General features: G+C 40.7%; 1 protein-coding gene across 1 annotated transcript; it reads left to right on the top strand.

The window, feature by feature from the left end:
- The first annotated feature begins 9,424 nt into the window (after positions 1-9,424).
- On the top strand, positions 9,425-10,378 carry LOC147502564 (uncharacterized). The gene has a single exon (XM_086604564.1). It carries the CDS (start codon positions 9,425-9,427, stop codon positions 10,376-10,378), a length of 954 nt encoding a protein of 317 aa, XP_086460690.1.
- The last annotated feature ends 3,525 nt before the right edge of the window (positions 10,379-13,903 follow it).

Raw genomic sequence — 13,903 nt, 5'->3', positions numbered from 1 at the left:
TAAACAAATATATCTACATGAAATGCAACCTACAACAATGACATTGCAACTAGCTGATAGGTCTATAAAGTATCCTAAGGGTGTAGTGGAAAACGTGCTGGTTAAGGTTCAGGATTTCTACTATCCTGCAGATTTTGTTATCCTCGATACAGAAGTCACTAACGATTCTATTCCAATTATTTTAGGACGCCCTTTCTTGGCAACTGCCAACGCACTTATAAACTGCCGCGATAGTTCGATGTCTTTGTCTTTTGGCCATCTTTCCGTTGCGGTTAACATTTTTAAGATGATCAAACAGTTGCCTTATACAAATATTGATGGAGAGGTTAGCATGATCGAGAGCTTAACTCATGATTATTTCAAAACCAAGTTCCCGAATGACCAAAGGCACAAATTCCTTTCCTTTGGAAGTTCCAACTTTAACAAATACTCCTTGGACGTAGAGGAAATTGAGAAAGATTTTCTTCAACTCTTTTGCAACTTTTCCCTGCCACCTCGCGAGTCCCTCCCTACCAACATCCCTTTATCCCTTGACACTATGACGGAAGATGAATTTTTCACCCTCTATCCCAGTGATTCTTTTGACCTTTTTGTTTCTTCTGTACTTAATGATTTTCTAAATCCTCTTAATACAGAAATAATTCCCAAGGGAAAGGCACTTGACACCTTCATTTTTAGAGTTGAGACAGTTCCTACCTACACCATGAATGAGTTTTGTGCCAAACTTACATTCTCATTTCTTACATCTAAAATTCATCCATATCCACTATATCTTCTACAAACATCCATTTTCTCATGATCATTCACTTGGAAACCCTCTCGTTTAAAGGCGAGAAAGAAGGTGCATGCGCGGTTACATTCTAGATCCATCAGACTTCGCTTTCATTTCAATAAGTTGCGTCGTAAAGAATCTCGGTGCTTGATTCTATTTGGGGGTGCATTCCATGGTAATTATTTATGGAAAGACCCACAACTCTTTAGGTTGTTAATATATGGAAAACTGCATAGTATATATATTAATATATCTAATTAATTGTTAAAGGTCTCGGGAATCTGACTTTAAAAGACCCATTGTTAAAACAAATTTTCTAAACTATGTTGTCTAAAATTTGTTTGGGGATGGGGTGTTCAGGTTTCTTTCATTTATGGTCAAACTTTCCATTTATGTTGTTTAGACCATTTAATCATATTCCGATTCGGGTTGACATTATCTATGAAATTAGATTTCATTCATTCGCATAACTTACGTTATGCACGTCCTTTGAGGCATTTTCCATCTTCTTGCATGTCACCAATGGTCGGACTAGAGCGTTTTATGGATCATTGGATTGGAAATTATCTCCTGATCATTTCCATACCTCATTCGCAAAAATCGGACCGGTAACGAAGTGGAAATTTTAGTTTGAAGTTGCGCTAAAAATCGACAAAAATCGAAAAATCATTTTGGGCTTGGGCCCAACGCACACGCGTGTGTCTCCTTCTTCCAACACAAACAGAATCGCAATTTCTTTCCAATTCCGCCATTATCAAATTTAGAAACCTAACAAAAAATAAAAATAAAAATAAACCTCAATACACCCACACCCACAATACAATTCCAACTTTAAATCTTCTCCAAAACACTCCTACACCAATCCCAAAAATTTCCACCACCGAAAAACACCCCAAACTCAAAGAAACTCGAACTGCCGCGTCACCCCCGCGCCAACACTACTGTTTTGTTAGTAAGGGAGTCTCAAACTCTATTCCCACAGTCCTTTTAAACCCCAAATCGTTCTAAAATATCAATGGCTCAAAGACGAAGATTGTTGCCGGAACAAGCGTTTACGACCGACCGCTTCGCGCCATTTTACGGTGATGAAATGATTAGAAGGGGTTGGAATCGGTTGTGGTACTCGACAGATGATTTCTACCACTCAGATTTGGTCAAACAGTTCTAGAAGAAGAGAGAGTTGGACGGTCAGAAAATTTTCATGAAAGTGGCTGGGACTAGGAGAGAATTATCGAGAGAGAAGTTGGCTGAAATTTTAGGCATTACGCCTGGACGCAACCTAGAAGCCACCATGCAAGAATCCCAGTATACTGGAGTTCCTGCATTGATGAACGACACCCCCATGGAGGGTCAATATAATACGACTTCTCATTGTGCTCGACAGTCATCTCTGCGAACCAACCAACTGGCTATAGCTCAGTGGATTGGTAAGAACGTCATTGGAAAGGAAAAAGTGAGCGACATTGGGTTCACATGTCTGCACGTTTTCTGGATCTTGCAAGAGAAGAGATATGAATTATGTATCCTCGAGTTTTTGCTAAATATGATTATAGGAGTTGGGAAGAGTATCGCACCATTTTTTGTTTTAATTACGAAGATAATTTTATCTTGGGGGAATAAACCAAAAACTGAGCGGAGGATGTTGAAATAGCATGCAAATGAAATCAGTTATAAGGAGTGTATCCAAAAGACTTGGATGTTGCCGGAGGATAGGGTGGTGGATTCGGATGAGGAAATAGAGGACATGACATGTTTGGATGAAGATGCCTTGGAGAGGTGTACGTCTGATTCAGAACGCATGTCATTGTTGCACACTAGCGTGCGTTGCATTTACGCTATTTGTATATACGAAATAGGCAAATTATAGTTCAAAATAAACAAACGAACCTTCAGACGAGTTTAGAAGTGCTCGAAAAGGGTCAAGAAGATATCTTGTGTAACATGGAGACTATCCACCAGCGTCACCAGGCCCAGTATACAGTAATAAAGGCTGAGATGGAAGCACATCGCTTGTTCCGAGTAGAGATTCTACGACGCATGCCACCCTTGGAGGGTTCTGTCTCAGATAAGTTTGAGTAGCATGAGCGTCATCGCCAAAGAACGGATGGCTCGGGTCCTTCTTCATCCCAGGCCCAATCTCCATCTCAGGATCCATCTTCATCACGTGGCTAGGTTTTCTAAAAATATGTGGTTTCGATGTTATTTAGTTGTTTTTATTGTTTTTCTTAGTCCGGATATTAAGTTGTTTAAATTCATTAGTTAAATTTAAATTCGGTAGTTAATTGTATTTGAATTTCAATTTTAATATACTTTGGTTCTTTTCAAAGTGTGCATTATTTATCGTTAATTCCACCTTCCCGAATTGTTTGGGGATGGTATTATTTATTATAGCATGATTTATTATAGGATCCTCCATTTTAGTAGTTGTGTTGGAGTAAGGGGTGAGAATATTGCCGATATGGGCATCACTATGAATAGATATTGTGATAGGATGAAATCTTGATGAATTAGGCAGTATCTAACCTAAATTCAACCTACAAGATACTAGATTTGTTTTGGAATAGAGAATATGGGTTGTTTCCATTTTCGGTTTTGGAAATTTTTTGTTTCCGGCAATTGCCTTAAAACTTTTTGGTAACTTCCCGATTCATTTTAGCAACTTAAATCCTATAAAAACTGCATTCATTCTACACTCACAACCCAACTACATCTCACATTCATCTCTCATGTTTCATTCCCACTTTACCTTATTTTTCCTTCGCACTTTACCTTATTTTTCCTTAGCTTCGCCTAGTGGAGCTCCCACGCCGCTAAGCCCCATCGGAGAAATTCTACCCTGGAGCCACTGCGCCCTCTCGGCCAAACACGGCGCCACTTGCGCCTAAAACACTGGAATTCCAGTTTTCATCCAGCGCGCAATGCGCGCCCATCCCAGGCTAAAAGTGAGCGCACCCTGCGTCCAAGTGCCTGGAACTCGAAATTCAACAGAGCACAACCCGCACCCATCCCAGGCATACCTTGAGCGCACCTGGCATACGACCCAAAGGCACCAAAATTTCCAATTTTCTGAGGATTGTTCCAGGATCCTTCACAGCTATTCCAGCAAGTTTATTGGGGATGACTTTCCCTCGTATCGTACCAGAACAGTCTTTTGAAGACTTATTCCAAAGTGACACCTATGGAGCGTGGTTTCGCGAAGTGATCATTCTAGCAGGATGGGAGGCACTATTAGTAAGTCCTGATGAACTTTATTCTCCCGCACTTACATTTTATTTTTATGATAATTGTAAATTCTTTGATAGACTAGATGGAGAACAAGTGTTCTCCATCACCATCGGGGATGAACCAATGGAAATTTCTAGGTTCTTGATAGCCTTTGTGCTTGGACTTGCTATGTCGGCCGAAATACAAGACTCATGGGCCTATTTGGTAGATAATATGTACATGTATAACTATGATGATTTGCATGAGCATTACGGGGCAGGAATCTTTAGGATAGAGGACCAAGGGGATTATAACGTTGCTCTTGGTAGCCTGTGTATGAACGTGGGCACTGTTATGTTTTGGATTATGCTAAACATTAGAGGGGAATGACGTTACTCTTTCATGAATGACGAAATTTGTGATATTTTCCTTGCTTTAGCTGGGGGACGTACACTCTATGATATTCCCCAGACCTTAATGTCTAGTTTAGCCCGAGACCATGCCAAGAGGCATGAGTACCTTCTTATGCCTATTTTAATTGCCGTATAATGCTATGTTTCTTTCCTTTTTTTGTGCCCATTTCACGGATTGGGTTGGGGTCGACATTGTGAGACCCACCAATTGTATTATACGATCGTTCCGTGCAATGACTTGGCAAGGGTGGAGGATACAACCTCATCAGGTTGCGCCTTACACCCCATCCGACCAAGTGGCGCTTGACAGGTTAGCTATAGTAAACGATAAGTGGCGTGAAGCCTGACAAATCACCATGGCATGGCAGGATGCAAAGGAACCTCATTTCTTCATTAAGGATGAGGAGGAAAATGTTTAAATGGGAGTGCAGGTAAGTGTTAGTTTCAGTTAGTGTCTGCTTATGTCCCAAGCAAATTTGTTTCTCATTAACCCCATTACGGGTGGAACTCTTATAGAGTTGCGTCAGTTTCTTTTCTATATTAGTATGTTATAATCTTGTTTTGCAGATGTTCCGGAATTTCACGCGTTTCAATGATATTTTCCTACCCTCTTTATTTAAAATACTTTGAAGACAAAACATGCTTCTTGTTAGGGGGCATAGAAACACGTGTAATTAAGGCATCTGTTAGGATATAGATATGTATAATATGCACTTGTTTTCTAGCTAAAAAAATATTCAAAAATTAAAAACAAAACAAAAAAATATAAATAAAAAATATGTTATACACTTAGGAATATTGGTATCGTTTTCTTTCTCTATGCTCTCAATAATCTAGAAGTCTCTCGTAGCTTTTGCATTAGAATAGTTTTTAGAAACTTAGGCTAATATATAGGTAATAATCCTTGCATCTATCTATAAATATGTTACATGAGTATCTATGATTGTTGGTAGTAAGTTTCTAAAATCTAGGCTAGAGTACTTATTCTAGAAATTCTGTGAGAATATAGCCTAAAGCCTTATATGAGTGAACATTTGAGAAATGACACAAGGGAGAAGTAAAATCCGGATAGAGAAATCACACGTCCACTTGTTTGATTACTATACCATATCCTAAGCGAGAATTTAGGCCCTCTTTGGATCGATATAGCTAGAAATTCAAATCTATGAATTATTTTCCGATAGTCGCCCCTCTGAGCCTTTCTTTAGCCTTTCATAAACCACAAATCTTTTACCCTGACAAAACAAAACAAAATAAAAAAATTAAGCTACCCAATTCTTTGAATAAGTTTTAGAATAGAGATGAAGAATAGAAAAGATAAGAACCTTTGAAATCAAGAATTCGTTAGTCGCTTCAGAAGAGAAAAGTAAGCTTCCATCCAAAAAAATAAAAAATAAAATAAAAAGAAATAAAGAGTTAGAACTCCAAAAATAGAATCAAGGAGTCAAAAGCCAAAGAAAAAGGAAAAAAAAATATGCCTAAGGATGGAAACAAAATGTAGAAGCAAAAGTAAAGAATAAGGTTTTCTCTAGTTACATAATATGAAGACTCTATTATCTCAGACTTGTTTTCTTTGAATATCCATTTCCTTCTTTCTTAAACCATCTCCTAATCACTGCAACACCTAATAAAGAAATCTAGCTCAATTAGGAATATGTTAGTGTGATAGTAAGTGGCAGATGTGTTTGATCGACTCCGGCTTCCTTGTGTGTCATTGAGTTTGTAAAGTAAAGTATCCCCACTGCACACTGGAGTAACGAAACTTGAGCGGAAAAATCAGAGTGGTTTTTGTCTTGACATTTATGTGAGGACCTACTTAAGGACGCTTATTCCGAGTTTTTTCAAACGGACACGGTAGTTCATCTCATAGTATTACTCATTGTAAATATGTTTATTCGTAGATGATAGATTATTATGCATATATTAGCTTAGGTTTCGACTTGATTATTTTGTATTCATTGCCAGTGAGATGTATGAATAATTGAGACATAGATAAGGAAACAATAGTTATTTCTAAGTTGTTGTAGTATAGATGAAGTTTGTGAGTACCTTCACTAGAAAACTCTCACGAGGCTATAACTCATCCACTAGGGAATTTCTAGTGGTTTAAGGCCTTATTGCATATGGTCAATGCAATCGCACTCGGTGAAACGAGATTAGTTAGAACTCTATTTTTTGTCACTTATGCTAATTTCTCATATTTGCTTGAGGACAAACAAAATGTTGTTTGGGAGTGATTTGATAAGAGCCCAAAACTGTAGTTTTAACCACTTAATAATACTACTTTTAGACCAATTATGCGAGTAATAAATAAGAGTTAATACTAATTACGTGCTTTTATGTATTTCAGGCATGGAACTCAATTATGTGCAGAAATATGCCACTTTGGTGATATAAAGGAGCAAAGGGTTGGTTGCTAAGAAGTTCTGTGATAAAGGCCAAGATTCAAGGAGACAAGGCCTTTATGAAGCCCGGTCAAAAGTTGAAAAGTCAACACGGGCAGAAACAGTGCACAAGTCAGCAGAACTTCCAAAGACCATATCTTTGAACTCAAGCCTCGGATTTGGGTCTACCTTATGTCAAAACGACCGGCTCGGAAAGAGATTTCCAATGGTCCAAGCCTTGACCCAATCAGAGGAGCAAAAGTGGATAAAAAGTCTACTGAAGTCAAAGCCAACTGAAACAGGCTCTGTGGACTGAAGAAAGTGGGCTTTGGGCTCAATTTCCCAGCCCAAAACATGGCTCCTCAGCCCATGCACGAAATTGTGGATCTGGTATCCTCCCTTACATAAAACAAGACTTAGCTCTTAAGAAAGATATAGTTAGATAGCTTAGAATAGATAGTAGCCATTAGAATAGCTTGTAGATCTAGTTTTTGAATTTCAATGAATAATTAATTAGTTTCATTCCTTGTTTTAGATTAATTATTTGAATCATTGTTCTTCATTCATTAGATAAATAAAATAGTAGTTCATGTTAATTTCAATTTTGTCATTTAAATTTGTTTAGATCTACTTTCAATTATTGTTTGTTATTCATTTCCTAGTTATTAATTTGGATTTCAATTCTTGAGTAGTTAAATTAGTAAAGTTCAAATCTTTATATTATGTCTAGTTTTAATTCAATTGGAAATGATAGTTTGATGAATCAAGGCTAAACCTCCATTAGAGGGGTTTGATGAAGCCTTGATGAAAACTTGATTGTGTAGTATAGAATCGTTGTAAGAATTTATTCCACTCTAAAAGGTTGTTGATTTGTCATGAGAATGGGTAGACAACCTCACATGCTAGTTATGAATTGGTAGAAATGCCATGTATAATTAGGGATTAGGATGACCAATTCTTACCGTAAGAACATAAGAATTGGTTTACAACAAATCTATGCTAGTTTATTAAGTTGGTAATCAAGGTGGAATCAAATTCCCCTAATTCTTTATCTAGATTCAACTCTTAGCATTTTGTCATTCCGTTATTTGTATCTTGTTATTTGAATTCACATCGTAGTATAAATTCCCTTCGTAAATATCTCATTGACCTTGGATAGACCATCAATTATAGAAAACTTGAATGCTAAAGGACTAGGAGTGAAACGAATCTTCTATTCCAACTCTACGTCAATAGATTCGAGAGTAGAAAACAAATATATTTGATAAGTCTAGTATAAGCAATAGTTTATAGTTTTACTTTCGTTTAGAGTTTTATTGCTCTATTTGTGAGTAAGACTATCTTTTTACAGTTATCAATCACATATGGAGTTTACTAGCTTCACTAATGAGTAACGAGTCCATTTCCACAACGTTTGACCAAAAGTCATTATATCCATATAAGGACCTATTTACAGTCATTATTTTCCAACACCCTAGCATGGGTTGGAACATCTTCAATCTTCATGAGGAATACCAATATGGGATCTTGCATCTGCCATAAAAACTCATCCCTAAGTCCCTAACACAACCTCTATTGACTAAAAAAAAGTAAAATCCACCATTTAATTAAACACACCTTAGGTCTCAGTTGGCAGTCATAATAATGACAACTATAATTAACACTAGAACACATTGACTCCCCTAAAAAAACTCCTAAATACAACTAGAAATAGACCTAAGTGTGAGGGAGTGATACTCTCATTCAGGAATATCAATCACGTGCTTAACATGGTGGAAATACCACACCGACCTCTTACTTACTTCTCCGACCTACGTCACTAGTTACAAGATCGCTCTAGAACAGATCGTATCACTATGCAGATCGTTCTATATCATAACTCAGTCTATCTTCTAGAAGCAATCATGACCAAAGCTGCACTTACACAAATCACTGCCGCAAGCTACTAACCACTGCTACTAATCCCTATCATTACAGCATGCCTACCAACACAATTCTCACACGCCTTCTCAATCTCCCTACATTTGTGTTGATCTTTACACGTGTTGGGTTAAGATTCACTTTCACCATCTATAAATACCTCCCGTATGAACTACGCCAGACCTGATTCTTTTCTCCCCCCAAAATCGAGAAAAGATCGTAGGGCTGTTAAGCCCATAGAAACGAACTTCGGTGCGTCGATAATCAATCCCTTTTCCCCACCTGATCTTGTATGTGAAGGAATACTAAAATGCTCCTTTACATTGGCGCCGTCTGTGGTCTCGATTTCTTGAGAAACCACTTCACAAATCCTTAAACCAAAAAGAAAAATACTCAAGCCCATGAAGCATGGCAAGCCTCGAAGCTCAAATCCAGAGTTTGGCAGGTCAGCTAGGAACGATGAATGAGTAAATCACCCTGCTCAGGCAGGAGAGTCACACTTCGCGTGCAGGTGGACACGCAGAATCCACCTGGTACCTTAGCAGAGGACGACATTAATGAGGTTAATCAACAGATTATCGAACTGTCACAAAGGATCGACCAAAGTGCAGTCAAGAAAGACGCTTCCCCGGATCGTTCAAAGATCTTTGAACATATACCGTGCGTCCCGTTAAGCTGAGGTACTTTCGGCAAAAGCTTTTCCTCCAAATTTCATTCATCCACGTTTTCCAATGTATGATGGCGACACGTGTCCTAGTCAACATGTGGCTCGCTACATTCAAAGCCTTGCACTTTATAGTGTACCAGAGTTCGATCATCTTCACTGTCATTTGTTTCCCGCCAGTCTCAAAGATGACACGCTCGATTGGTTCTTTTCACTCGAGCCAAACTCGATAAAGACCTTCAAGAAGCTCACCGACTCGTTTGCTAGTCAGTACGTCCATAACAGGCGTAAAAAAACTGATCTTGATTCGCTATTCCAGCTCTCACTGGGCGACGATGAAACCATTTGTGAGTTTCTAGGTTGGTTCAAAGCCGAACTACTATGCATGGAAACTAGTCTCAAAGAGTCATTCGCCACCTTGGCATTCTCCAACGCCTGCCGTGTGAGCAACACAACACTCGCCAGATCGATGATGAAGGAGCGCCTTGAGACGTTATCCAAGCTATACGCTCGAGTAGACAAATACATTAAGTTACAGGAAGGCCTGAAGCGCCAAGGCCTACCAGAAGAAGAAGAAGTCGCAGCAATTTCTGACGACCGCCCAACTTCAAAAAAGTTGCCCCGACAGCAAGATCAAAAGTCGGGGAACAAAATGAACAATGATCGTGAGTTCGCTGTTCTCACACAATCTCCCAGTTACATACTGGAAAAGATCAAGAAAGATGCATATTACCGACCTACTGTACAACAGCCAGAAGATCGATCGGGCAAGCCTTATTGTGCCTTCCACCGAGCCAAATGTCATGAGACCGATGCATGCTGGGGGCTAAAGCATTACCTTCAGGACCTTATCGAAGTAGGGCATATCAAGCAGTACACCAACATCGCTGATGGTGACCTGCGCCATAAACTTATGGCTCGCAGGGTGCGTAGTAGAACTCCACCCTGCCATGATTGCCATAATGCTCAAGCTCGCTCCTGCAGTAGAGGACGTCCCAGAGACCGTTCACGCCATGAGTGATGTCATCACTCATCAGATCACGACAATGATGGAACCATTCATATGATCACATTTCCAGATGATTCAGTAACATCGTCCAGAGAGAAAAGAAGGCGCGTCAGCGCCCTTCAAGAAGTTTACCATTTCTCTTCCCAGGTCGCACCTGCTCCACGCAGTTATAGTCGCAGTTCAGGTGATATCACTTTTACGGAGGCCGACCTCAACAAGGTTTGCCTCCCGCACAATGACGCACTGGTAGTCCATGCCAAAATTAGTGATTGGACAGTCAAGCGTGTTCTGATAGACCCTGGTAGTTCGTGTGACATTTTGTTCTACCATACCATCCAAGAGATGAACCTGCCCAAGTCAGTCTTTATAGATCCAATCGCTCCCCTCTACGGGTTTAATGGCTCCAGAGCCGACCCAATTGGTGATATCATACTCCCAGTCTCAATGGGACCTAGAGAGGACAAAGTCAGCTTCAATATACGTTTCAGCGTCATGGACATCAAGTCGTCCTACAACGCCATCCTAGGACGGCGTTGGATTCATCAAATACAAGCTATACCGTCAACACTGCATCAAGTTCTCCGCTTTCCAGGCCCTAGGGGCATGATGGAGCTTCAAAGCAATCAGCTCGAGGCTTATCATTATAACCAAATCCTCTTAGCGAACAAGACCGCTGACTCACCTATCAGCACAAGGAATGAGCCCACCAGCTACATAATGGCCAAAGATTTGGTCGCTGAGGCCAGAGCCAAAACACCAAAACAGAACGCTGGGGGTTCCAGCAAGAAGGTCTATTCATCTGTACAGACCCCAAAGGTTGCTAAAGCAGTTGTTAATCCACCAGTCAAGACTCCAGCAGTCGTTGCTCCACCTGTCAAGACCCCAGAGATCGCCCCACCATGTCTCATACAACCAATACAGCTTCAGAAGATCACTCCAGCCTCTATTGTCATGACCACAAAAGTCACACCAGACCCTGTTGTCGTAACCACAGAAGTCGCTCCAGTTCCTGCGGCCACTCCCATTATTCCTCAAATCGACAAAGCATCTCCAGAACGTAGTCCCCCAGAGGACGCTCAACCACCACAAGCCATGGTACAAGCTGAAGAAAGGCAGCGAGTGAACTTAGGAATCGAAGACGATCCTAAATTCGTCTATGTAGGGGATAACCTTGATCCTACACTCAAGGCCCAGCTTGTAAACTTTTTATCCATGAATAAAGATATTTTCGCTTGGTCATATATTGATGTACCGGGTATAGATCCTAATGTTGCATGTCATATACTAAATGTCAACCCTCATGCTCGACCAGTTCGACAACAACCTAGGAGACTATCACTGCGGTTTCAAAAAGCAATCAACGATAAGGTCGACAAACTCAAACAAGTCGGTTTCATCCGAAAGGTAGATTATCCCGAATGGATCGCTAACATAGTAGCAGTCTCAAAGAAGAATGACACAGTTTGTCTTTGCGTTGACTTCACCAATGTCAACCAAGAAACACCTAAGGACAACTTTTCTTTACCTAGAATCGACTGACTTGTTGACCAAACCTGTGGCCACGAGCTCCTGTCTTTCAGGGATGAATATAGTGGGTACCACTCGCTGAAGAAGACCAAGAGAAGACGTCATTCATTACAGAGCAGGAAATTTATTGCTATAACGTCCTCCCGTTTGGTTTCAAGAACGCTGGAGCGACTTATCAACGGCTGGTTACTGACATGTTCTAGGACATGTTAGGAGATACCATGGAAGTCTACATCGATGACATGGTCGTCAAGAGCAAGAAAGCAGGTGACCACCTCACTCACTTTGAGCAAGCGTTCTCCATGTTACGCCGAACTCGAATGAAGCTGAATCCAGAAAAGTGCCTTTTTAGAGCGTCTTCAGGGAAGTTTATGGGGTACCAAGTATCACAGAGGGGGATCGAGGCTAACCCATACCAAATCCAAGCGTTCTTGGACATGCCTGATCCATATACAAAGAAGCAAATACATAAGCTATCAGGAATGGTCGCAGCACTTAACCGATTCATCTCCAGGGCGTCACACAAATGCCGATCGTTTCTACAACTTCTTAAAAAAGGTGAGTAGTTATCTTGGAACAACCAGTGCCACCAAGCGTTCTCCACCCTCAAAGAATACCTGACTATACCTCCCATCCTGGCAAAACCAACAGATGGCGAAACGCTGGGGCTTTATCTAGCAATATCGGACTTTGCCATCAGTTCGGTTCTCTTCAAAGAGGAAAACAACTTAGAGAAACCGATCTACTTTACAAGTAAGACGCTAACTCCAGCTGAAAAGAACTACTCTTATATTGAAAGAGCAGTACTCGCATTGTTATATTCTGCACGAAAGTTTAGGCCTTACTTTCAAGCGCATCCGATCAAAGTACTCACCGACCTCCCGTTGAAGAAAATCCTTCATAAAGAGAACAAGACAACTCGTATGGTAGTATGGGCTAAAGAACTCGGGGAACACCACGTCGAATTTGTCCCACGTCTCTCTCAGAAAGGGCAGGTTGTCGTAGATTTCTTAGCAGATTTCCCTGTCGACGACCTAACTTGGGAACCAGAAACAGATATCCCATCCACAAAGAAGAATGACAAGACCGTCTAGTCTCTCTTTGTGGATGGATCTAGCAACCCCGGAGGAAGTGGCATCGGAGTTGTCTTAGTGTCCCCAGATGGAACAATGATGGAGAAATCAGTTCGCATCAACTTTGCGACCTCCAACAACGAGGCAGAGTACGAGGCATTAAGCATGGGGTTTCGAATGGTGTTACAGCTCGGTGTACAAGAGCTTTAAGTCTTTAGTGACTCGCAACTGGTTGTTCGCCAAGTTGCTAAAGAGTATACTACCCACGAAGGTAACCTTTCTAAATACCTTCAAGTTGTTTATCAGTTACTTCCTTCTTTCAAGAAAGCCACAATACATCATTTTTTGAGTGACAAAAATTGTCACACAAACAGTTTAGCTTACCTGGCTACCCAAACACCGAACTGCGCCCCTAGGCACTTACTCATTGAAGTAATTGATCGACCTGCTTACCAAGCTGAACACGTCCTTAGAAGTCAGCGACATGTGCCCACTCTCTGAAGATCAGATGAGTCAAACATGGATGCAGCCCATCATAGAGTGCATCCATCATGGTACACTCCCAGAAGAGCGTGCTAAGGCCAGACAAATTCCATATCAGGCACGTCGTTATTACTTGGTCAATAACAAGTTATTCCGAAAATTAGTTGGCGGACCTCACTTGAGGTGCATAAGCCCAGAACAAGGTCAATTAATTTTTGCTGAAATTCATGATGGAGAGTGCGGGAACCATGCTGGAGGTCGCTCTTTGGCCCACAAAACGATCTCCCAAGGATACTTTTGGCCTCGAATGTAGATCGATGCCAAAACATATGTCCTCAAGTGCATCAAATGCCAGACCTTTGGCCATAACATCATCCAACCAGCTCGCGAGTTGATAAACATTGTGAGCCCTTGGCCATTTCACATGTGGGGCATGGACATCATGGGACCTTTC

Source organism: Coptis chinensis, chromosome 4 (assembly GCF_015680905.1).
Source record: "Coptis chinensis isolate HL-2020 chromosome 4, ASM1568090v1, whole genome shotgun sequence".
NCBI classification, from domain to species: domain Eukaryota; kingdom Viridiplantae; phylum Streptophyta; class Magnoliopsida; order Ranunculales; family Ranunculaceae; genus Coptis; species Coptis chinensis.
The sequence above is the reverse complement of the archived record's forward strand: the minus strand, read 5'-3'. Positions and strand labels throughout refer to the sequence as shown.